The 27995-nt window shown below is 36.7% G+C and overlaps 1 protein-coding gene across 5 annotated transcripts in view; it reads right to left on the reverse strand.

The window, feature by feature from the left end:
- The window catches only part of LOC119656273 (amphiphysin), a 102465-nt gene that overhangs the window by 13141 nt on the left and 61329 nt on the right, over positions 1-27995 (reverse strand). For 4 of the 5 annotated variants that reach the window (XM_038062732.1, XM_038062708.1, XM_038062716.1 and 1 more), the window contains exons 2-3: positions 7008-7143; positions 6737-6927 (exon numbers count right to left, since the gene is read on the reverse strand). In XM_038062732.1, coding sequence (XP_037918660.1) covers positions 6737-6927; positions 7008-7143 — 327 coding nt within the window. Of the gene's footprint in view, positions 1-6736; positions 6928-7007; positions 7144-7216; positions 7307-27995 lie in introns of those variants that run through there. The other variant, XM_038062724.1, reaches the window with a different exon arrangement.

Below are 27995 nucleotides of genomic sequence, written 5' to 3' on the forward strand. Positions count from 1 at the left end.
ACAACCTGGTTTGATCAGGCCGAGGCTTAGTTGGCGTTATATTAAAATTACCAACAACTGGTCACTTTACAATTATGTAATATCACTTTCTCAAGTCAATTTCGAAACTGTCCTCGACCCAGTAGAACAAATTAATATGAAAACCTTAAAAATGGAATAACTGGCTCATACTGATGTTTTAAGCAATGTGAAGTAGGCAGCTCTATTGCTTTTAGCAGTTATTAGTGCACTGAATTCCAGAAGCAATCAACTCAGCATTGATTTCTGAAAGTGATTAAGAGGAATCAAAATCAATGACTACTACAGATAGGATATGGTATGCACTGTCCCCAGTACATCATGTCTTATCAATTGATCTATCTACCACCGTCCAACAGAAAGACAATACAGTTTACAGATACAAAACAAAACATAAACATCTAAAAATATGATTAAAAATTCGTTGGTCTGATATAAACAACTTAACAATCTTAGGTACTTGCGTTCTAGATCGAGGTCAAACATAAGAAGTAGATTTTACAAAAACAAAAATCAACGATCGTATCATTTCCTTCGGGCAAAAAAGGTAAATATTTTTGAAAGCAAGAAAAGAAGTAAGTAAGAACTTACGATTGTGAAAATAAACTAAGTTTCCTCGTGAATAACGGAGTAGATTTACTAGTGATCAATTTGGCAAACAAATCGACCAAACTGAAGATATTGTATTAACTGCAGCATATATCTATGGGATTTGTATCGTGATTTGACGTCGGATACCCATCGACTCAGCTGTGAATGAGTACCTGAGTCAAATCAGGGTAATAATTTCGGGCGAGCGTAATGCTGATCACATTGCCTCCTACAGTGTTCTGTAGTGTACCGTTACGGTCTTGAATGAAGTGCTCTAACACACATCAAGGCCCTGATCCAATATGGATTGTTGTGCCAACGATTATTATTATATATCTATTTACAGATGGATAATTTGAATCAAAATAATTCTGGAGTTACGAATAGATTGGAGATATCAATAATCTGAACACGTGCCTAATTGATTCAACAAAGAAGCTTAGAATCAGCAGATAAATTTTCAATTATAAAAATTCCAACATCTTATTATTCAGTTAGCAATGGCAACATGTTATTTCTAACTTTCCTATCACTAGCTCAAACTTCAAGTTTCAGAGAGCAAATGTTGCATAGCGTATGGTATCGGATTTTAACAGAAGATCCATCGCCTTATTCAAAACCACAAAAGCTAGATCCAATAAAGCTTAAAGCAGCTAAGCTCAAATGTTGATAAAGGATTAATCTCGTCACCGGCTGAACTATCATTTTCATCTGTCATATCATCACTCAATATGGCGAACAAGAAGACTTATGAATTTTGGAGATCCTGTGGTAAATTTGAAAATCGAAACAATTTCAAATCTGCCATTCACTCAGTTTAATAATATATTTTGTAACTATAGGATAAGCTAAGGGGGTTTCTAGTCATTTTCCCCAAAAATATAGTAAAATACCATTATTAACTTAATTTGAGTAGATATCGATATGGAGAGTATTTTGAGGCTCGGGCATCGTATGTAGGCAACTTCATGAATCTCCAAATATGTAGCGAAAACACTATAGATTAGCAAATAACGAATTGGAGCGGTTTTAAAGGAACATTTGCACATGAAATAGTTTACACCGCTCCACAAGCAACAACGATTAGAAAGTTGTCAAGACTTTTTGTGTCAGAATGATAAGTCCAAACAAGAGTCGATGCAGTGGATAAAAAGGGGAAGGCAACCAGAAGAAACCAACGTAAAAAAACCACGCTGAAGATTATGGCTACCATTTTCTGCGATAACGAAGGAATTTTATTTTTTGACTGCTTCCTTAAACGGCTACAAGGAACGGCCAGTATTACATTAATTTTCTGGGTCAGGTATATGAGGCAGTTGTATAGACGAGTCCTGGGAAGTTGGCGCGCGGCGTGTTGTTTTCGCAAGACAACGCTCGCACCACTCTGCTCGGGTTGAAAGGGATGCCTCACAAGCTAAGCGATTCAGAGAAATAAACCACCCACCCTAGACTCCGGACCTGACCCAAGCACAACTCCATTGGCTTCATTCTTTACTTTTCCCAAGGAATGAGATTTTCGAGTAACCTCTCATAGGCCCTTTCACGCTATATTTCTTTCCAAGTTTTGTTTTGAAGTTTTTGGTGATTTTTTTCAATAGTGTTTTTGCTTTTTTCGTCGTTAAGGAGTATTCCTAGTTCTATCCTCAAGTTATGCGGCTTTATTCTTGGTTTAGAATATTTGGAATCGGAATATTTTAAGAGGAATTATTGTGGGTATTATATAAGAAAGCTGAAATGTGTAGGATTGTGATAAACCGAGGCTTATATGAAATTAGAATGACAATTCTAAATATATCATAAAGGCTTTTGCAAAATATAATAGCCATATTAAAATGGCAATTACCAGTCAATTATCCAGTAAAGTTACAACCGTAACGTGCGTGGTCCTGTGAATTCGAAACACAATATTCATCTCTAAATTTGGAAACATACTGCAAGTCATGCAGAAGCAAGTATGTACGCTAAATAGAAATAGAGATTTACCAAAAACAGCTTTGAAATATTATGGATGTAGTAGACGCAGTTAATAGGGACGAAGCTTGTTCAATATCTCTTATCATGATCCTGTCTTATCTCTTATCATGAAAACTGCGTTGTAGTATGAATCATAAATACTACAGTGCGCTGTTTACGCAAAATAATTATTCTATAATATAATACTATTATAATGAAAAATTGAAGAATGATGTATTTGTAACATATGGGAAAAGGAAACAGTTGAGTTAAAAAAATCTTCTTAACTTCGCCATTAAAATCTGGATAAATTATAAATCTTTTCAAACATATTTTTTACTAATAAAACGATTTGGGGGCAGGCGTACCATTCTGCTGGAAAACAAACGGATTTTCAGATGGCACAGTATCCATCCACTACATTCTTGAAAATAAATAAATAAACTTCTTTTGTGACACTTTTCCCTTTGCTAAAGAAATATGGCGGCATAGTATCGCCCTCACTGAGCACCACATTTACAAACATGCGCCGGGAATTTCGTCCTTACAGCAGTATATGGAGGTTCGTTAGCGAGCCAAAGATAATTCCCTGACTTTAATTGCGTAATTTTGGATCGATTGCGTTAGATCCTCAAAAATCAGCTTCTCAGAGCGTTGGATTATGGCGGACATTCTGGCAATGTGCTCCTTCGAGGCGATTTATAGCATGAAGCCTCATGCGAAGAACGATGATTTGATGTAAAAGCTGAAAGAAGGCCAAATACCAAGAGTTCTTGTGCAAAATAGTGTATGATTATAAATTGAAGTACATTCTCTAGAGAGTATTACAAATATAATGGAGTATCTTCCGCGATTGTTGGTCCCTCCATCGGTATCACCAAAAGTGCAAAAATAGGATTTTGGCACTACCCAAAAACAGTAACAAACCGGCATGAAAAATGTCTATGTAGCAAAGAGAGATAGAGCGAGATAAACAGAGAATGCCTTCAATTTGCAGCCATTTTTAGTCATATTTTATTTTATAGAATTTAATTATATTCAACAAAGACGAAATATGACGATACAGACGTTGATATAGGCTCCATTGCTCTCCTGTGTGTGTTCGTAAAACCGTGAAGTAAGCAATTATCTTGACCTAAGGGGATGAAATTTTTTGCCAGGTTTACTACTATTTAGCAGAATAGAATCAGGAAATTATAGTACGGAATTTTTCACTATGGTACCTGCTGTCATTATGTAAAAAATTAGCCAGACCGGGCATCAAGAGGAATGTGATTGACTAAACATAGGATCTAGAAATCAGTTTTTACAAGTCGTAGGCAGAGAAATTTGACTATCAAGTACTTTATGTGTTCTTGTGTTGAGCAGCAACAACTATGTAAAGGGATATTTTTATTGGTAAAAATATATTAATTTTCTTTTATAAAAAGAGATGTTATGAACGATAAGCTTCCGTGACAGCGTCGGAAAAAGCTACATATCAGTTTGTCGTATGTGTATTCAAAATTGTTAGAATATTTAGGATGACTTAAAAAACACATTGTGTGAATTGTGAATAGAGTCGATAAAACTAGGTATATCAAAAATTTCGCAGAATGAGGATGAAAAAGCTGATTTATAGTTGTCAAAATTATCTTATTTTTCTATGTAATCTACCTAACTTCTATACACTTATTCCAACGATTCTCTAATTTAAAGATCCCATTCCTAAAGTGGTTTTCTGGAAGATTGATTCATTTGATGAAAGTCGATATCCATATAAGAATTTTTTGAGGTGTGGGAACAGCCGGACGACAGAGGGAGCTAAATCTGATGAATAGGATCGATGTTGCAACAATTCCGTGATTCGAAGTCACTTTTTTCTAAAGAAAAGAACTAGGTGTTGTTCCTTATACTGTAAATTTTTGTATTTTCCTTTCGCATATAATTGTTTCGAAAACCATGTGCCTCCTTCATCAGTGCTAGTACCTAATTTTTTCACTTGTTTCTTCTATAAAAGAGCCCTTTTCTTATGAATTTTCATCTCCAACTGGCTCAAAAGGCTACAGTAATAATTTGAGTCTCTTGTTTTACTAGTTGGGAGATAATTCACTAACAATATTCATTTAGCATCTTGGAACACTGATGCTAACACCTTTTTAGCTGATTTTTGCTCACGCTTCGGGTGGACATCACTCCTTAGCTTCATATTTCGATGCAGGAATGATGATAGATCCAGGTTTCATCCATTGTGATAAATCGATTCACAAAACCTTTTTTTTTCCTAAAATTCTCGAAAAGTTGTTGAGATGTTTTTTTGATCCATTATTAAAGAGTGTAGCAACCTGCGCGAATAGTTTTCTGAAACCTAAAAATTTGACTTACACTGCCCCTTGAAATACCGTAGGCCTACACTAATACTTTTTGTGTCACTCGACGATTTTTTAAAACCATATCCTGTATTTTTCTTATGTTTTCTGAATTTGATGTACTTTTTGAACATCCCACACTTAGATCGTCTTCAATGATTGAACCTAAACTGAATTTTTGACGGCGGATCCCCATGAAACAGTCACAATCACTGTCCTCCCTCGAGTCAACGCTATCAGCCAATGGAGAACTATGTTATGAAATTGCTTAACCCATTAACGCAACCTGGATGAAGTGGCGTTCCACAACTGGTGTTCTTTGTGATCGACGTATCAACGAACGTCTTAAATTTAAAATTTACCGCAATGTCATCCGTCCGGTCGATATCCATGGTTCTGAGTGTTGACCAACCAGAAAAGACGATGAACGACGTCTTGCGGTAATGGAGACGAAGATGTTACGTTGGACTAGTGGCGTCACACGTTTTGATCACATCCGAAATGAGGATATACGCGATTGTTATGGAGTTGCACCGATCGTGGAAAAGTTGTGAGAGAGGCGTCTTCGATGGTATGGTCATGTAATTCGTGCTAACGAGAATTCACTTGCCAAGATTGGTCTGAATATTGAAGTCGATAGTAAACGACAAAAAGACAGGTGGAAACAACGGTGGCTTGCTATGATGAATGGGGATTTAAAAGCCTCAAGATTGCACCCAGATCAGGCATTTGATAGAGCCAAATGGCGAAACCGATCATGATGAACCGACCCCGCTTGTGAACCGGAAAAAGGCTGAAGAAAAAGAAGAAGCTTGTACGACCTCTTTTAAATTTACCAGCCCACTTATAGCCCATTGTTTTCGAAGGGGCAGATACACCTAACAGATTCACCATTTCGATATAAACCTCCATTGGCCTCAAACCTTTTTAACTGGAAGTTTAATAACTACACTATGTTCGATGTTTTCCCATTGTTGCAAAACGCACTGACATGCTAACTTAAAATGACTTCTAAACAAACGCAGAATTACCAAATCGAGTTCAAATTCAGGAAATGCTTTTATGACAAATGGAATGTTAACATGTGATCTAAACCCTAGGTTTGATATTAAAGTATAGATAGCGTTCCGCAAACTTTTTAATATACTTAGTGCAATATAAATCGATACTTCAACATTAGAAAAGTGTATGAGGTAGAACTGCTGGAAATTGGATGTTGATGTTTATAAAGCGGGCAGAAAAAAAGCAGTAGATATGTATATACTAATAGACTGCGACGGGAACGTGGTGCCAATTCTCATAACAGGTTTGCTTTAATAGAGTATAGTTAGCTGAATTATCTTGTACAATTTCTAACCGCGTATCCAAATGTTCGCATCATTTCTAGTGTTGTGATTCCTGTTTCTTCTGGACCATCCGACTGAATATAAAAATTTCAAGATTCTTCTTTCGCATTCAGATTTTTGTAAAGAAGGAGGGATCACACATAAAAATGTCTATATTATGATTAAAGGAATAGATTTTAGAGGGCCAAAGGGACTTTCTGTGGCTGACAGAAAATTGTAGAATATGCCCGTTAGAGATTTCCCATCGGATCTTCATATTACATAACACATCGTTGGAAAATGACACAACGTCAGAAACAAAAATTATCATCATTGAACTTTGGTGAGTGTATTTATAGAGGAAAGGTGACTATTTCGGTTCCAGCCATTCTTTTTCACAATGAAAATATTAATTCTAAGATTATTTGGAAACAAACATATTATTGTTAGCGTTAACTTTCAGCATACTCTCTATTCATTTTACGCTGCCCCTGTACTTACTCGCATTTCTGGAAATTGTGATGTATACGTGTTGAGTGGTATTAGAACTTGATCGCCTAATTTGTGTGAGAAATCTTGCCAAAGTGCTTCGGCAGCTGATATTTGTGCAAATAACGCATCATATCCAGTCCACTGTGGCTCGTAAACTTCAGATATGGCATCCATAAGACTTTTTGAAGCTAATTGCACAGCTAGAAAACAATGAATGTTATTTATATTTTCAAGGTGCATTTTGGTATTAATTGTTTTTATCCTTCATGGGCCTCCTTACCTCTGATGCATCTTATATAATTGTTGAATTCTTTCTGCAATTTATTTGCGCAGCCTTGTTGCCGATTGAAATTAGTTAAATGCTCGTCGAAGATTTCATCTGCTGTTCGATCTACTTTTCCCAAATTTTGAAGTAACTGAAATTATGAAATTGGAGAAAATACTTTATTCGATTTGGACTATTTTCGAATGTAATCAAAAGTAAATTACAATAAAATTGCGTGGCCGCATAACTAGAAAATTGAAATGAGTAACTTCTATACGGTCTTAAATGGATATAGCATTGTTACCAGTCACTGGGTCTGAGAAATCTTATCAAGTAAGACGTAATTTCAAAAATATTGGAAGGAAAAATCGTGAATTTGTGTTCAGTTTATTTCTCCATTTTGCTTTTGTGTCAATGCAGACCTCCATGATTTTTTTCGCAATTTGGCGAGATTATTTTTAGTAGATTACGGACACCAAAAAATTAGTCACACATTACGATTTTCTTGTTGTACTAAGTGTACAATGCGCTGCGGTATGTTTACATTTCGATTTAGCGCCAAGGTTAATGAGTTGTGACCTTCAGATGAATTGTGATTATCCATTTTTTATATACAGTCATGTGTTTCACTTGATACTCCAGTGCCGAACGGACATGTTTTTTACAGTAATGTTTCATACGGTTTAAGCACTTGAGCATGTGGTTACCTCTACTCATTACGAAAAGATTAATGAATATATTATGTATTCTATTATGTAAACATATGTCTATTATGCTCCAATAATCACAGCGTGGGAAGCAGACAATGAAATCAAATGCCATTTTACTGTCTAGATCAAGAAAGAGCAAAAACTTCGCTTTCGTTACGTTCATTTGTTGGTATCTGCTAAGAATTTATGGTGCTTGATGTTTTAGCAAGTCATTTATTTTAAATGCTTTGCCGATTTTACACAGGGTAATCCAGAAAACGAAATTCTTAGAATCTTCGGACTCAAAATGCTAAATGCAAAATCTGGATTTGTAGTGGAATTTGAAGTCTCTTTTCGTCTATACTCATCTTACCTTACCTACTACGTCAAAGCTATTTACCGTGATAAGCTAATTGATTCAACAAGCTCAGATAATGAGTTCATTGTTTATTTAGATTAAAAACTAGCACATTGATCTTTTCCTAGCGGAAACTCTCAGAATTCTAGGTTAGAAATGATTAATCTGAAGTTGAATCTCTGTGATAGTATGAATATTATACAATGTAAATAATTTAAGAAGCAAGATACATGAACGAATCGATGTGAAAAGCCTATTCCATTAACAAGTTCATGATAGAAATGGGGTACTAATTATGTGAAGAGTTGCACTTTGTTAAGTGACTTCCATTGGGGTGGGAGCTCATAATATACTTCATTTTTGCCACTGAAAGCAATAACATCAATTAGCGTGCTAATAAATTTTAGTACCTTTCCTTCGGTTTAGCAGACTATGTCCAACTCTATACTGATTTCAAATGTCGTATCGTATCGTATTGTAAGACTCTGAAACTACAGTTGCGCTTGCCATTTCGGGGCGGTCCCTTCCATTCTCACTAAGGTATCCATTGGACAATATAGTCAGCAATTTATTGTCACGAAAAATCAATTGTAAATCATTTGATTTTTCGTATCAGCAATCTTTCATCATTCAGTAGATAAAAGTCACATGGCACCAGGTTAGATGAATAAGGTGGGATGTTGCCATTGGTAGAAACGTGTTGACAGGTAATGTAAAATGAACCGCTACGCTGTTTCGAAAGAGAATTCACACTTCTCCCATAATGTTTAGAGAGAACCCCTGAGGTGATGCCTAACAGTTTGACTTGTAGGAGCCCAGTGAGGGTATACAGTGCTACGAAAATCTAAACAAGTCGGAATACTGGAAGCCCGCGCTTCCGGTATAAAGGTTTTATGTTCATCTAAGAAACTTCAACGCGCATTTTTCTATCCGTATATAGCTACAAATCCAACATATTCCTTCATACTTTTCCAAACTACAAGACATACATACATATTACAGCCATAGATTTTATTCTCACCCTAAACAAAAATTTCCGAATACTGTACATATATATGCGCGTATATAAATTGATCGTGCCCATATTTCCGATTTACTTCGTGCACAAAAGCATACATATGTACATATATAGGATGTATATTAAATACGGTTGGTTTAATCTGCAAATATATCTATCTGAATTAGATACTACCCGCAAACTTCATTAGCACGCATATACACATGTCTGTCTGGAGTAATTGATATTCATATACAAATGACTAAAAAACTAAAACAAAATAATTCTTTGCGACCCCATTCATATGAACCTACTTCGTTGTGGTATTGACGAATTGATATGTCATGATGACGTCGTACACGTTGTAGAATGCACGAAATTCACAACAAATGGCGAACTTTCACCCCTATAACTTTGTTGATAATAGTTGGATTTTCTTCAAACTTGACCAAATTGTGCATTATGTTATGCCTTATACCCATGCACTTCGGGGATGGACATAAGGGAAGTTGCCAGGTAAATTTCTAAAATGTGGAAATATATTGTTATTAACTTTATTTGTGCAGATATCGGAATCGGATGCATTTTAAGGTCTAGATTCCGTGGAGATGCATCACTGTGACTTTTTTCAGATTTTTCCGTTGGATAGGTTCTGAGAATGAGACCTGTTACATTTTGAGACCTCACTCCCCTATGTTTCACCCGATATCAAATATGGAACCAGTTTCTAAAAGTGCTAATTCAGCCCTTTCATTTGATATCCCTCATGGCCACATTTTATGAAAAAAAATGTTGCACCTTCCATTCACATGTATCGGAGTCGCCCCTTAAACTTACCACAGAATGGCGCCACTTGCTGCATGTAAAGGGAACAACAGATCACACGCTCTTACCAATTATCGTGACAATCGCTCTAGCCGGTTCCCAATAAATCGGGTGTGACAGACAGACAGATATTGAATCGATTCTGATAAGGTTTTGTTTCACACAAAACCTTAAAAAACAAATATCATCGTTTTGAATTTTGATTTGTTCATTGCAGCTTTTCGATATCAATGGTAACGCATTTTCCCCTTTTGTTCTTTTTTGTTTTTCATCAAGGTTAAAAAGCTATAAGAGATTTTGGGACATTTGCGGCGTGTACGAAGAAAGTTTCAGAAAAAAAAGTGTTTAGAAACTTCAAAAATTTCCACTTTGACTTAACGACGCGGCAAACATCAGACGACCCTTAGAATTCAACGTAGAGGGCTTAAGGCTTTTTTGAGGAAATAGTTACGAAACCAGTTTGTGAATTGACCGAAACAACAGATTGGATAGTGATGCCATGGCAATAATGGAGAAAGCGTTTCAATTGGTGCTTAACATCTCGCTTGACGCCTGAACATCTCATATCAACAAGCAGCAATTTCTATACTGAAATGTCATCGGGCACGGGAAATCGTATGTTTACGCGAATATGAAGCAATAGAAGGTGTGGACGAGTTAAACAGACACAACAAAAACGTTAGTGGAACAAAACCTCCATCCCAGGGAGACACTTATCGACTTTACTACTATCTTTGTGCAACTGGAAATATTTGGCGCCTTGAGAAATGCTCGGGAAGAGCAGGACGGTGAACAAATACCTTTATTTAGCCATGCCCCTACATCGTTCGAATAGGCTATCTGATTGAAAAGCTCGTTCGACACAATCGACTGCTTCACAGCAGAGGTGACTAATATTGGAATAAATAGATCCAGGGTTACGATAAAGATAAAATATTAACCTATATGAGGACACACTATATAATAAAATCCCTTTGAAACAACGTGAGCTTGATCATTTAACAGTCATTAAACTATTCCGTAGTTTTAGTTAAAAAGGAACCAGGGGTAAAATATTTTGGAATTACACTAGACTCAAAACTAATGTGGAAGACGCACGCACGTGGGAAATATATATAAGAAACCTACCAGAGTTTTGATTTTCAACTTCACAACTGGAAAGAAATGGGTGTGCACTCCGTAAATAACGTTGGCTATACACTCCAACAGTGAGGTCAATACTGCACTATGGGACGATAATGCGGGCGGACAAAACCAAACATGATTGTTAAAAATTTCTACGGTGGAAAAGCTTCTTAATTTTCATCTACAGATGCAGGCGAGGAGGACGTCTTGACTTTTCTTCTAGGCAGTACCTGGATTACTCATAAGTATGATAGTGAAGTTGTATTTCGATAAGCAACGCGACTGAGCAACAGAGCGGCTGGGGGAGTATAGCAGTAACTTGTTGCTTAAAACAGCAACAGATTACCTCCTGGTATTCTCATTCGCAGCAGGAGGAGTGCGCGTAGGGGCCATCGGCCACATTTCTATTCTGACCGACAATTACTTTTCTCCTTTCTAAGTTGTTATGAAGCGTAGTCGTAGTTTGGTTTCTTTCTGTTAACAATCTCGTCTTTTTTGGTTTCAACTCATCTTTTGTGTTCCATTTTCATGACTTTTAGTTTGTTTACATATTGAGCTCATAGACACGTATCTCATCAATTTCGAATCAGAATTGGCGAAACCTAAGAGATCTGTTCACACCACTTTTTTTGAAGAAAATTCCGCTATTTTTAGAAGAAATCATTTAGCTATCCCTTCCATGTCCAAAATATCCACCAAAATCAAACGACCAATCGCGGAAGAGATCTTAATGCCACGAATAATCTGTCTTAATCTAGAATGGTGGATATCGAGTTTAATTTTTTTCATTTTTTTTGTAATCTTCGGATGAACAAGTCGACGAAGTATGACGATCTCTTAATACTTCATGGACCTTAGGCAACAGACGTAAGTCAGAATGATGAGGAAAGGGAAAGGATTAACAATGGAGAATAGAAGAAGAAATGATCCATATATTCCAAGAAAAATTCTTTTCTCTTTTTCCATGTTGGAGGTAGAGAAAAATCATATAATTCAATGCATGTCAGACGTCTAATTGTTTTTGTATTCCAAATGAAAGTCCACTACTATTAGGTAAATATACGCATAACATTTATAAAGAGTAAGAGGTTTATAGAAATTATTGAGTACAAAAGAGTTCGAAGAATTATATATTTTAGTGAAGGACCAATTCAGTAATATGATGCGATGCATAGCATCATTCCAAATGAAATGGGGGTAAAAATAACAACAATAAGAAGAGACAAATATTTTTGTTTAGATTTAGATTAGGTAATGCCTGAACTGGTGGTGCCTTGTTCGACATGATTCATGAGCAAACAACACCAGAAGCTGCATTTGATCATGTTGTCCTGCCAGGCAGAGGTGAGGCAGCGTCTGAAGAGTCACCTCTGCGTTTGCTCACAAAACCGTTAGCACTTTTTAAATTAAAAAAAAAGTGTTTGCTTAAAAACGAGTGGTCTGGATACTAAAAGAAGAGAGAGGTAGGCGGCATGTCACCAAGTAAATTAGGCATTTAGAACCAACTCAAATTCTCAAACAAAAGTTTCTGCAATATGTTGTTAATCTCTCCGTTAGTAATAAGTTCTCCGTGTTTTCAACCATAAAATATTTCCTTCTTAGTTGTCAAAAAAGCATTGATTTTAATTTGGCGATCTGATAAGCATTCCTAAGGGTAGATTTTGTTTGAAGGAATCACAATTAATGAATTCCAGAAAGATAAAAACATTTCAGCTGCCTCTTCTTCATCAGCCTGTACTAATATTCACAGTTCCAGTACAGGTTACAAGACTCGTAAGTGCTGTTTGCAAATACCTGCCACAATTTTAACTCATTTTGATTACTAATGAATATTGGACACTTAAACTTGCCAAACTATACTATCACCGTATACGTCTCCTTGTATCTTCAACTGGTTTCCATAGAAAGGCTTGGAATCAACTGAATTATATAATTGGCTTTCCGTCTTTACATTAATCAGAGTCAAAATTTCATTGGCAAATGGCGGTATTTTACTATAAATTTCAATAAGAGATTCTTGTGGGGCTATTTCACTTTACGACGCTACTGTTAGTGAATTCTCATATGATTCACAAAGAGAGCATATTTGTTACTAATCCAAATTATATGTTCTTAGGTTATTATGGGGCCACAGTGAATTCGATGAGGATTAATTTTGGATCCAAAACTGAGCGCATCATGTGTTACATTTTGATTGTTTTCTTAAAATCAAGGGCGTCATCATAATTTACGTGTATCAGACACAGTGTTTACGTTTTGAGAGCACTTAAAAATAAACGTTTACCAGTGGAACTTAAACAAAAATAGCAATAGCAATGAAGCAACTTTGATTTTGTTCAATTCATGAAACTTTCAATAGATGATTTCAATGAGTCATGTTGAATGAAATGAATTTTAAGTTTAAAATACAAAACGAAAAATAAACTTAAATTTGGCTTGTATTGGAAAAGTTTCAAGATGACATCAGTTCAGATCCCAATCTCAATGCATCGATATGAAAAAAGTGAGATTGCATTGAGGCTGGAAGATATCTGATTAAGGCTATTTTTAAACAATGTTATATTTAAATTTTATTTGTCTGCTCCTACTGTGCCAGATGCAGTTTTTATAGGCATGGAAAATTATGTTTTTTTCATCTTGTTGATAAATTGCCGAAGATTAAGCTCATGGGCTGCCATTAATTATAACAATTATACAACCATTGGATGAAAAATTCGACTGAAAATTAAGAAAAATTAAAATTGACCTTGACTTAGACATTAATTTGTATTTTTTCAATTCCTTAACATCATATAAAAGAGTTAAGAGATGAAAATTGATAGAATCCCTTAAATTGCGGCATTTGCATTTCTAAAACTGATTAAAAAGAAAAAAATCAGAAGGAATATGAATAATTTTCTCCCTTTTTAAGGTTTTGTGTGAAACAAAACCTTATTAGAATCGATTCGATGTCTGTCTGTCCGTCTGTCTGTCTGTCTGTCCGTCTGTCTGTCTGTCTGTCACAGCCGATTTATTCGGAAACGGCTGGACCAATCGTCACGAAAATTGGTAGGAGTATGTAATTTGCCGTTCCCTTTACATGCAGCAACTGACGCCATTTTGTGTTAAGTTTAAGGGGGGGCTTCTCATACATGTGAAAGGAGGGTGCAAAATTTTTTTTCACAGAATGTAGCCATGTGGGATATCAAACGAAAGGTCTCAATTAGTACTTTTCGAAACTGGTTCAATATTTGATGTTGGGTGAAACATAGGGGAGTGAGGGCTCAAAATATGACCCCCAAAAAGTGTAACAGGTCTCGTTCTCAGAACCTATCCAACCGAAAAATCTGAAAAAAATCGCAGTAGTGCATCTCTACGAAATCTAGGCCTCAAAATATATCCGGTTCCGATATCTGCACAAATAAAGTTAATAATAGTATATTTCCACATTTTAGAAATTTACCCGGCACCCCCCTTATCTTCATCCCAGAAGTACAAAATTTGGCATGCGTATAAAGAAGAACATAATGCACAATTTGGTGAAGTTTGAAGAAAATCAAACAATTATTATAATAACAAAGTTATAGGGGGTAAAACTTTACAATTTTTTGTGAATTTCGTGCACTCTACAACCTGCATGACGTCATCATTATATATCAATTCGTCAATACCACCACGAATGAATTGGGTGGAAAAGGATTATTTTGTTTTAGATTTTAAGTCATTTGTATGTGAATATCAATTATTCCAACGGGACGTGTGTGTATGTAGGTATATAATATATGCGTGCTAATGGACTTCGCGGGTACTGCCTAATTCAGATAGATATAAGAAGTAAATCGGAAATATGGGTACGATCAATCTATATACGTGCCTATATGTGTACAGTATTCGAAAATAGACAGTTTGTTTGTTTAGGGTGAACGTAACATCTACGGCTGTAATATGTACGTATGTCTCGTAGTTTTGTAGCTCTATACGGATAGAAAAATGTTAGTTGAAATTTCTTAGATAAGATGAACACAAAACCTTTATATCCGAAGCGCGAGCTTCCGATATTCCGACTTGTTAAGGTTTTCTTTTGCGTAAAGCAAGACTTTATTAAATCGACCTGTCTGCCACACGTATTTTGTTGATGAATGAAATGTCCTAGGTTTGCTATAAAGTCCCACGTACGCATATAGTCAATGCCATGAGTTGAGTTTAATGGGAACTCTGCATATACAAAATGTGGGAGTTACATTTCTTCTTTTCTCCGAATATAGCCGAGTGGGATATTAAATGAAAGGTCGCGATTACTATTCTTTGAAACCACGCTTTAATCTTTCTCCCACTGTAACATCCTTAAAAATGCATATCTAGCAAACAATGATTAAATAGATTATTTTACAGAATTTTCCGTCAGATTACCCAATATTGAAGAAATGTGTATGAAATCTTTGTGTTTTGTTGGTAGGTTTTTTAGGGAATTTTATTTGTTAAGACAATGTAAAGAAATATATTTAATTTTATTTAAGGCGTAGGTCATCGTGGAATTTATATGATGAAGAGTGAAATTTCATTTAAATTTAGAGATAATTATTATTTTTCGTATTGACTCTATTTATCTATATTCAAAGTACAGTTCAACGTTTATCGTAATAACTGACTGTGTGAAGCGGATCTTATCGTATCAGGCATCTTTTTTCAATGCGAAATTTCTTCCACTGTTATCTTATCAACTAGTGTATTTGGTGCAAACCAACTGAATAGGTAGCATCCGCAAAATGCATTATCAGATACTTAAAAGCACATTGAACTAAATCAACAAGTTGGTGGGAAGTGAAAGTCAAACAATTAATCATTGATTAACTTCTTAGGTCTACTTAATTGTCAATTTATTGGATATGGAAATTCTATGGTGTATGTTTGACAGTCAAGAATTTAAGACTTTTATTTTGTGTTGTTTTGCGATATAAAATGAAATTCGTTCTGTTAGGTCGCGTATTTCCATTAAAACATTTATTGTTAAATTTTATACAAATTTTGATTAAGTTGGGAAAGTTCTGGAAATTGGTTAATTTAAAATGTGAAATGAATTTGGGCAAACTACAGCAATTTTTTTAAAAGATCTATTTGGACGTATGTTTTTGAAATAATTGGAATCGAATCAAATTTGCGTATAATATTGGTAATATTCCGAATAATTTTTGAGACTTTTTTATGAAAAATTACCCTTAAAAAATGATATCATCTCAAATGGACAATTTGATAAATTTTGAGATTTTTGAGAAAAACGCGTTTGTTTGTTTGAATTGTTTGAAATTCGCCCTTAGGATATGATGGCACTCTTAATTACTGACAAAATACAGTTACAACAAATCCAAATGCACTCGTAGCAAGGATTCACGCCGAGTGTTTATAAATACGTTATACGCATTATAAGATTACGTAAGGTCCTAAAGCGACTATATCCTCAGCGCTCTTGCCTGAACCTGTACCCGATAAGGGCTCCAAGTTCATAAATTCTAAAGGAGTGCGAATTTCGCTTTGAAATGAGATTCTGGGATAGCTAAGTTAACGATCAATGTAATAAAAAGGGTCGATTCTGAAAACCTCCTAATGTGATTCCCCTGTAAAGGTTTCATATTATCGAGGGATATTACTTCCCTGTTAATGGATCCTATTTTACGGCTCAGGCCGAAAAAGAGGCTTCTAACTCAACCCGGGTGGCCATGTAATCTGCGTTTGAACCACAGTGGTGTTTTTTTTGTATTTTTCAGTTCTTTTCTGAAGATCCTTTGGCTTCTGGGGCAGAACCGCTGATAATAGCTGTGGTTAATAGATGAAGCACCGAAACACAGTTAGTGTCACAAGAGTGGTGCGCCGTAAAAAAAAAAAAAAAAAACGAAGTGCTATAATTGATGGATTTCTATTATTTTAAAATTTATGTAATAGTAAGACTTATACACATTATACTAATAGCAATCAAACCGCACTGGTCAAACGTGAAGAATAAAGATAGGAGACTACAATTTTGACACCGTTGATAATTTCTCCTATCTAGAGTCGAAAATCACAACCGATAACAGCTACGATGATGAAATCCACGCACGGTTGTTGGCAGCCAACAGAACCCATTTCAGCTTACAAAAACTGTTCCGCTCGAAACGTCTCACCATAGGGTCAAAGCTCTTACTGCGTAAGACAAGCATCTTGCCAGTCCTCATGTATTCCTCGGAGACTTGGGTTCTTAGCAAGAAAAATTGCGAACTCTTGGCCACGTTCGAGAGAAGAATCCTCCGAAGAATTTTTGGTCCCCTACATGAGGATGGACGATCCCGTAGTCTACACAATGACGAAATCTATGCGCGATACCATGACCGCCCGGTTGTGGATAAAATTCCGCTCAACAGGATACGATGGGCGGGTCACTTAATCCGTATGGATGAGGATGATTCCTCCCGGAAAGTCTATAAGGGCAATATCTATGGTAGAAAAAGAAGACGAAGCATACCCTGCCTGAGATGGAGCGATAGCGTAGGTCAAGACGCCAGACAGCTTTTAGGGATATCGAATTGGTGGACCTCGGCGCAAAACCGAGATATCTGGACTTCCTTATTAAGGCAGACCTAGACCGGATACCGGTTGTTGCGCCGTTGATGATGATGATACTAACAGCAAGTCGAATAGCCACCGCTTGCATGCAAAGCTAGTTACCCTTTCTGTATGCTGTCCAGCTTTTTTTGAATAGTATGAAGACATGTTAGCTGCTCAATATTTCTTATATCCTTTGTACGTAATTTCATGGTAGTCTATACAATTGAATCCACATTTGATAATCGTTAATAATCCATGTGATCGGATCTATTTCAAAGCATTTACTAAACACTTCTAATAAATTTTGTTTGTCCTTTCAGAGTTAGAGTTTAGAGTGCCAGAGAACAAAAAAGAGTAAAAAACCTCGGTTTAGTAAAGTATCCTCACACACGGAATTTAAATGGATGTTTAACGGTGCGCTGGATGAACGTTTTCCACACATCGACCATGTACGCCTTTGGGTACTCCATGCCGAAAACACGATTCGTCAATAAAAACTACGCTCGGAAAGTCATAATTGATATTCTCGGTGGCCCATTGCAAACGTTTTCCAGGGTGACTTTTGCTCAAAATAGTTGCGGTGCTGTAATGCGATATCGCTAACCAGGAGTAAGCTGCTCGTAAGCTGCAAAGCAGCTAAGATCTTACTTATTTACGTGTATTGAAAGGATGTGGTTCGCCAATATGATGTGCTCCGCTATCTTTGATCCGAAGTCGGTCTATTCCTTTTTTCCCGCTAATCTTGTCTCCTTCAGGTTCTCTCCGAAATGTGTTTCCACTTTTCACCTCTTCTGTCCAATGTATACTTTGTTGCATTTGGCGCAGGAAATTTTGTATAATCCTGATTTGGCAATTTGGTCACGTCTTTATCTTCTCGCATTGTTCGTGTGCGCTCTGCCATCGCCAACAATTGGCAGCTGCACCATGACAACAAGCTGATCTACACAGCGTTCCGCACAGTGGAGCATTTTCTCAGCACAAGATAACAACGCTGCCATAGTCTTTTTTTCTCTTTAGATTATAATCCTAACTGATCAGTACATTTTTATAGAATATTATGCATTTGTACTTTTTCTGCCTATCCAATAATTTCACTCTCTTCTTTTATTGATTCAAACGACTTTTCTCTTAACAAAATTCTTTTATGACCATTTTCTCTTTTTAAATTTTTCCTTGCGGATGTTGAAAAACCATCGTTGGACTTCTTCAGCTGATTATAATTCTCAATGACATCACACAGTTGATGTCTGATACCTGAAGAGCTAATTAATTTTTTTGCCGCTGAGCGCCCAGCATGAATACTTTCGCTGAACGCGGTCTTTTGATCATTCCCCGCGCCTGGTTTCAACAAGCTATCTGAACGTTGATTGTGTCCATCTGTGGTATGGAACTGTGTGGATCTCAAATTGAATTTTATCTGGGTTTTGGCAACGCATCTCGTATTATTTCGTTGGGTCAAATCCCGATGGCTAGGATATTAATATAATAATAATAGTAAACAGCTGAAAAATTAAAATTCAGGAGGAACTATTATACATTGATAGTTTCACCGTGTTTGTTTGAATATAATCGAACTATGGTTGATGTTTGGTTTACGTGGCAGTTCTGCAGGCGATGTGGTGATTCGAAATCTATACGAGACACTCCCTTGGTTTTGGCTGTTAGACTTTTAGGTAGTGTACAACTAAACTAAGAGCTCCGTGATCTTGTTTTCAGAGATCTTCCAGGAAAACCCTGTCTAGCGCCCGCTGCCTGCTTTTTCTTAGAGCCGTGCATTTGTGTACGCAATGTGCAAGAGTTCCCCTTTGCAGCCTACACTATACAGTCAGTTCTTCATCAGTTTGCCATGAATTCATCAAAAATTGACAGATGGACTGACGTATTTAGTACAAACGACAAGAGTTTTTGTGGTATGTATTCAAATATCTGAACTATCATAATTGCAAGTCATGTTTCGACTAATAACACAATGGCAACTACACTACATTAGGCCTATCATCACTCCTGTCGGATTTTATGATTCTATGAATATTATCAGTCGTTGTCATAAACGATCAGTTTCGCATAATTTTGTTGTTCTGACTGACGCCAAGTTGATGAAAAACTGACCTATAGGATAGGTCTACCGTTATAGTCGCTTCCAAGTGGATCAATGTTCGGCACTTGTGTGTGGCACACAGTAAATCCTTTGTTTTTGATAATTCATATAATGGCGACATTTTCCTCGATATGTCACAGGTGGAATCATTTCAACCTGGTGTTTAATGCGGTAAGGAAGCAGAAAAAAAATCGCCCCGTCTGAAATTTGGGGGGATATTGTCCTGTACAGCAGCGATGTTTTGCCCCTCAAACCTCGTGTGACGTTTAAACTAGAGGACGTGATCAGTAAACCTGGAATGATGGAAACAAAGGAAGCACACAGAAAGTTAGGGTCCAACTCTCTCTCTAAAGAAAAAGAAGAGATTTTAAACATACAAAATTTACGTGAACACTATAAACAGAAACCTAGTAAGTGCGATAATATTGAGTGCACGTTACATGGAATTCTGGCTCATTTATTGGTGTGTAGGAGCCGCAGTCATAGGATGACGTATCAATGGTCCAGGATTATGATATCAATTTTGATAAGAGATTCCGAGTTAGGTTAATATTTTATCTTGTCTCAATCGATTCTATAATTACTCAACAATCGTTAGATCTATGTTTTCATTCAATTCAAATTTGGGCAAAAAAATAAATCAGTTTTTGTGAAAATAAGACTTAATAATAATAATAATCGTTGGCGCAACAATCCATATTGGATCATGACCTTGAAGTGTGTTAGAGCACTTCATTCAAGACCGTAATGGTACACAGTACTCTGTAGGAGGCAATGTGGTCAGCATTTCGTTCGCCCGAATTATTACCCTGATTTGACTCAGGTACTCATTCACAGCTGAGTCGACTGGTATCCGACGTTAAATAAAATAAGACTTACTTTACCAAAAATAAGTAAATTTAAAGACGAATATACGTGATATATCTTCCGGTAATAAAAAAGTGCGCTAACTGGGTTTTCGAAACTCCTTAGCAGTGTAATCTCTAAATTTATTTCATTAAATCAGTCCTAATATTCCTAACATAACTGAATACCAACGGGTCACTTGGCATTAAACTGTCAATGCATTATAATTCCTATTTAAAAAAATCGCGCCTACGTGCACACTCGCCTACGAAAAACCATTAACTTCGAAATTTGTAGTAAAATCCGATGAGCCAGGCAGATGCACAGAGGCTATCATGTTTTATATTAGCATATGAATTTCTTTGAAGGTCCCCCGTAATACCTTATAGAGCATGAAGCACTTTCACCAATTCATCTTTAGTAGAACTCGTTTTAAATGCAATGAGTATATACCTCATTTCACCAAATTGTGATATTTTTTAGAAATAATGCATAAATATAAGCTAGAAAGCATTGACCTTCTTAGAAGGAATGTACTTAGCTACTTGTGCAGTAATTAACCAAGATTCGGTATAATAATTGCCTTCAATACAGAGAGTACTTCGTAATTAGTAACCAGTTAAATATAGCAAACAAGTACATGGAAGATTATTACTTCAAAGATCGCATCTATCGGAAGTTCGGAGCATTTTGTAAATTGTCACTGCAAAAAAGCTTAAAAATTATATTCAAATAGAATATCTCATTTTCTCTAAAAATCTAAAATATAGAGAACTTTCTATCTATAACTCCTATATTTTAAACTCATGACTTCCGTGGACAAGGAAATAAAATTTAGCTAAAGTAATTTTTTCGATTACGCACGAAAAAAATTATTATATTCAAAACGTATTGGATCGACTACTTACATTCAAATGCAAGAGGTATTGCCTTCGCAACTCGGATGTATGCCAAATGAAAACAAATTAACTGGCGCGAACATTCAAATCTATTTAAACCTAACGACAGGCCCAAGATGATCTGGTCAAGAAATAACACCATAAGCTTAAAAATTTTACATTTTTGATGTTTTGTCGTTCTGATCTGAATTTTCAAATGACTCAAGCAGCAGTTGTGGATGTCGCATCGCAACGAAATATTTCGCGAAAATTTCCTGGGTGATATTTTTAAACTGAAGCCCGAAATTGAAATTTGTCTGACCGACAAAATTTCCAATCAAAATAGACATGCCAGGAACTTGTGCACCAATTTCGAGTGAAAAGAACGTTTAGCATTGAGCTAAGATGGGGGAAATTTTCTCTCTGACCTCATTTGAACCATAAAAGTGATGGGAGGGAAATTAGTTTCATAATTAGTGAAAGTAAATAATTATAGACAAGATTGTTTAATGAAACTATCAGTGACATCAGAAAACGAAAATATATTTTTTATAAATGAGTTCAAAAACCAATTTGGATGCTTTGTGGCAGCTTGGAGAAAAGGCGCCAATTATTTAAATTTCGAATTGACCATTTCCCTCCAGAGACAAAATATTGATTGTCATAAGGTTCATTTTGAAAACAATCCAAAATGCGGTTTTCAATACTACTAGGGGTAATCATCATCATCATATCACGGTATCCGCTCTAGGCCTGGCTTAGTATGGAACTCCAGACATCCCGGCTTTACTCCGAGGTCCACCAATTCGATATCCTTTAAAGCTGTCTGGTGCTCTGGCCTACGTCATGGCTTCATCTCACGCAGGGTCTGCCACGTCTTCTTTTTCAACCGGGGTTGGGTCATCCTCACCCATATGGATTAAATGACCCGCCAACCGCAACCTATTTAGCTGGATTTTATCCACAACCAGACGATCGGTATATCGTTCATAAATTTCATCGTTATATACGCTACGGAATAGGTCATCCTACTGTAGGGGTCAATAATGCTTCCGAGGATTCTTTTGTCGAATGCGGGTAGGAAGCCGTTGTTTCGAGCGGAAGCAGAAATAGGCTCTGTTGGCTGTCAACAACCATGCGCATATCGGTTTTGATTTTCGACCCCAGATGGGAGAAATTATTGAACGTCTCAAAGTTGTATTCTATTATATTTTTGTTCTTACTTGCCCAGTGCCATTTGATGCTGTTGCTTCTTTGGTTTTTAGTGCCACCATGTTCTTCCTCTTAACTTCATTATTGTGCAGCTCAAGAACTCGCGAGATGAAGGTAGACTGTACATCTCGAGTTGTTCTTTCCATAATGTCAATATTGTCAGCATATACCAGTAATTGGGTGGTCCTAAAGAGGATAGTGCCTCTTGCATTTACATCAGCATGTCGGATCACTTTTTCCAGTGCCAAGTTAAAGAGGATGCATGATAGGACCGTCACAGAACGCTGTTGATGGTAGATTATCTCGAGAATGATCCTCTTGTTTTTATCTAGTCTCGCACATTAGATCATTAGGGTCAGTCTAGTCAATCTTATCAATTTGGTTGAGATACCGAATTATCTCATGACCGGGTACAGTTTTACCTTGGTTATATCATAGGCAGCATTGAAGTCCATGAAATGATGATGCAATAGATTTCCCACTTTATTTTTACTAATGACGGAAATCACTTCTATGGTGCAATCTAACAAAACTTTTAAAACCTGTTCTGTTTAAACAAAAAAAAAAAAACTGGGTTTGAAATTATCAGCATTTGAAATTTCAACCAAATTTAAACAGACTGAAAATCCCGCGCATTGTTGCATGACGTCACAACTCGAGCCAAGAAACTCCAATAGACCGGCAACTGACAGTTACTCATAAAAATATAAAACTGTCAAAATTAATTTCCTGCCTCAAAATGCAAAGGGTGCGGTGAAATATTGTTTCGTGCCTTGCTGCACAAATAATTATGTAAAAATCCCACTGAAAGCTGTTTTAGTTGTCCCAAAAGTAAACATTTGCAAGTATATCACGATCGCCCGACTAAGTTCAGTTTTTTTGGAGGCAAGTTTAAATTTTGAGTATCATTTCAATGTGAGTTAACATTTTTTAAACTTGGACACCAATCTTAGTTGATAATATACGACTGCATTAAAATTGTGTGTCATTATTATTCAAATTCAAATCAAGTCACAAGAGAAGAGATTCCGCAGGATATTCAACCAATCCAAGATTCCAATCCTGCCCAGTGCAAATTCATTTTTTGCGGCGTGTGAATCCTTCAGAAATGTACGTTTTATCACCGTTGCTATATAGCTCGTTCCCATTACTGCCGAAACGTAAAGTAAATTGAAAGATTGTCCACTCACGCATCAACATCCCACTTTACTGTTAAAAACTGATCGATTGTAATCTACACTTTCTCGTATATTAGATTCAAATTGGTCACTCGATGATATCACATGAAGTGTCAGCCAATTACGGCGTTTTCTTTTCCGTTTGTGAGAATTCAATTTTTAAACCATTATAATTAACAAACGAGCGTTATCTATTGGTATTTTTTAAAGAATATGGTAATTGGGCACGTCACACTACTATTTCGGCGTAAAAAAACATATAGTCATTTTCTAACGCGGGGAGTCTATTACTGGCCATGTTGTAGCAGTTTTGCCATTGCTTGCCGCAGAGAGAAAATCTGATCTTTGGTATGGGCCGAAGATATTCTGGGCATATATGGCTATCTGGCCTAGCAAGACAGCAGAGGGTATCTTATAGATGGTAGTCATCAGCGTGATACCTCTACAATTGTCGTACTGTGCGATATTTCCCTAGAGGCAATCCCCCAACCAATAAATTCTCTAAGAACGAGTTTATGCCTTCAAATATTTAGGAAATATGATGGAATGTTCCAGGATTTTATTCCCTTAGCAGTTCTAAAAGTTTCAGCGATTTGGATGATTACTTGCGCAGCTGCTATCCGCATAATACAAAACCACTTGACTCTACTATCCTAATCACAGCAGTGGTTTGGATCTGATCCTTATATCCTGCCAGCGCGACTTCGATACTACCCCCCCCCATCCCATGATTAAATTGCGTTTTTTTTATGATTTGTGACGACTCTACTGGGAAAACATTATTTGGTGTTCGGATCGGCCCAGCTTTCCGAAAACGCATGAACCATCTTCAAGAAGTTGATCCATTTGAGTTGAGAGTTTATAACATAATAAGAACCAGTAGTTACTTGATAGAATTTCACACTTCACTTACTTCTATTGTTATGACAGAAGTTGCCACATGCTCGCAGCAACTCGCACCCACGTGGGCGCACACCACATAACGGCGCACTGCATCACATGACGGCATTGCGCGGAATTTTTGTCACGCTACTCCCATCACGGTCGAAGATGAGCAATAATTTGTCGTCACCATAAAATTTAAGGGGGTCATCCCGTGTGTCGGGTTGGAAAAATCGATTTTTTTTTTGCATGAATTGTATCTATATGTAGTGGAGAATATGTGGGCAAAGGGATTTTCCGATATTCCGAGTCCTTCAGAAATTACAGGGTTAAACAGGTAAGGAGTTTGCAGCTGCGGCTAGAGTACTCAATGAGAAAGAGCATCGAATCTTGTTTTACCTATTAGTTTTTTATCTGAGCCTTATAAATTTGAACACAGGTATAAATATAAAAATATCGAAAACCAATCAATTGTCTAAACTTATTTGCTGTTTGGAATAAAAAGGATAATCCAGTCTAGAGTGAGCACTGAAAGGCTTTCAAGTTATACTCAGTTATATTTTGTTGTAAGTATTGTGCTGTTTGTGTGTTCAGTGATTTTTTTAAATGGATCGTACGAAGGGAGATCGCTTTAACGTTCAACGTCATGCTCGTACTAACAAACGAGTATTTCATGGGAATCGATACTTATCAGAGAAGAAAAAGGACTTCGCATCAGCAAAGAAACTTTTAGCAAGCACAAACATGGATGTTCGAATTGCGACAAGTTTTGCATATTGTATATTGGATTTTGCTGGAGTTTTCTCCGGTATTTCTGCAAATAATAAAATATACGTAGTAGGAATGCGTAGGGCATGTCGAGAAAAGAATGGGAACGCGGCTTAGAAATGCAAAGAAGAGTCACAAAGGCATTGGTGGAAAAGGGGCTGGAAAACTTACTGATAAGGACCTCACTACATTTTCTGGGCTGGCTATTCGTCGACACGCAAATTTGATAGAAGGAATGAAGCAAGAAATTTGGGAAACTTTCTTCCATAAATGTTCTACAGACGAAAATCCCCAGCATCAAAATTGTCCAGCAGGCGAGGACAGTTGGTGCGAATGACGCAAAGCGGAAGCTAAAGGAGAACTGGATAGTTTTCACCACGAGAAGGCACCTTTGACTGAAGAAGTACAAACAGTCATCAAACCAATCTACGAAGATTTGCACGAGATGATCTCTTCAACAGATGTTTATGAGCAGAGACCCAGAATAACAATGAGTCGTTAAATGCATTGATCTGGACTTTCGCTGCTAAACACCTTCATTCTGGGGCCAAGGTCGTAGAAATAGCCACTTTTCTGGCTGTAATTATTTTCAATGAAGGATTCAGTGGCATTCTCAAAATCCTAGTGACAATGGGATGTCAAGTTGGTCACATATGTCAGGTTTATGTCGACCGCCGTAATGAAGCGCGAATTTGGCGGTCCGAACGACGATCGACTGACCTCGCTAAAAGAGCCATAATTGACACCAGAGAGCACCAATCGGCCTTACAAGACTTTTTTGAAGAAACGGAGGGTGCTCTTTATGGACCAGGTATAGCAGATTGATGGTGAGCTAAAATTTTACTGTTGATAATCACATTTAAATTTTCAAATGCGTTTTTCTCGAAACTGCATCTTGAAAATCGGCTGCCACCATAGCTCAAAATCTATCCAACCAAATTCTTTGAAATTTTCATGGCTTCTTTAGTACATATTACTACGGTCCGCAAACTAGGATAATTGCAATCGGACGGGTAGTTTTTTTTTTATTCATAAAAAAAGCCGTAAAAAAACACCAAAATTCAAAAAATTAAGTTTAAAAGCCCACCAAAAATTTACCTTTTAATATTTTCTAATTATCCTATTTTGCGGACCGTAGAATATTGTCCACATTAAAATGCCGTTCAGTTTTTTTCCCTCGGATGAACACAGCGCCCTCCAGCGTGGCAGCAGAAAAACACCTTTTTTTGGAGATGGGTGCATAAATTAACACGTATTCCGAAAATTAGCTACGAAATTAAGCTGAAAAATTTATCACATATACTAGAGACATCAATAAACATATGGTGAAAAAATCACATTTCTATCTTTATCCAGTCCTTCAAAATAATTTTTCAAAAAAAGGCAAAAAAAACGGCCTTCACACGGGATGACCCCCTTAAAGAATGCGCTGGAAGTTGAATCTCCTGTATATAATTTTCTTGTCCCTGCCTGGCGTCAGATGTCTCCTTCAACTACTGCGAAATCGCATTGCAGTTTTTTAATAATGGAGATTCAACACAAAATTTTGAACTAGCTTGAATACCTGCCTTCCTCCTAGAGCACTCAAAAGTGGGGGGTTAGCTTCAGTGTGCATGCAATGCAATTCCAGGCGAAATAATATATGATAATTGAAACTTAAAACAAACAAACCGACAAATATACTACAAAACAGAGAAAACTATTTTTATCTGATACGCTAAATCAAGATAATATTGTGGGATTAAAGGATGGCAGCACATTTTATAAGCTTTGTGTTAACTACGTAAGTAGGAACACGAGATTGCGTTCATTTTGCGGTGAAGATGCTGTTTAACTGCGACAAGTGAAGAGAGAAATTGTAATACTTTTATGGTCGTCCAAATCCCTAAGCTTTTCTCTCCATCTGTGGGATTACCTTTTGATTTCCGCGTTTTCTTAATTCCCTTCTATAGGAGGTGATCAGTTGGTCCCGAATTTCGTGGATTCACCTTTATTTAAGCTGCGCTCATGAGTCCTGTTTATTTAGGCTGCACTCATGAGTCCTGTTTTTCATCTTCCGAACTTTTTCCAACTCCTCCTTCTATAATCCTTCTTTTAGTCCAATAATGGCAGATATCAGTCACCCGCCCACACATGCAACAAAATTTCACTTCCACTGCGGAAGTTGTACGTACTATAAGTTTCCCATTTTTCCATCAATTTGATCAAACTTAACTTTGCATTATTTATCTAATCATGCATATATCTTAAAATACATAGAATTATAACACTGTTTGGAGTAACTTAGAATTAATGGATTTAAGATTGAGAAAAAAATCATAAATTTAATTTTGTGGATTCAGAAAGGGATTCTATAATAGAATCAGGAGTTTAGAATTATGGGCATTACAAATATTTAACTAGCGGGACCAATTTGAACGCAGATTTCTACTTAGAAGTGTTTAAATAACTGAAAAGGCCGGTCGTATTTTGCTGGAACGACATCAAGGTCATTGTGAGACTTATATCGGTAACGCACTATGCTTCCACGTCTCCAGCGTCAACGGTGATTATGATGCCGCTTAATTTTCTAACAAGTAGATTCAAGGT

Source organism: Hermetia illucens, chromosome 1, assembly GCF_905115235.1.
Source record: "Hermetia illucens chromosome 1, iHerIll2.2.curated.20191125, whole genome shotgun sequence".
Lineage (NCBI taxonomy): Eukaryota > Metazoa > Arthropoda > Insecta > Diptera > Stratiomyidae > Hermetia > Hermetia illucens.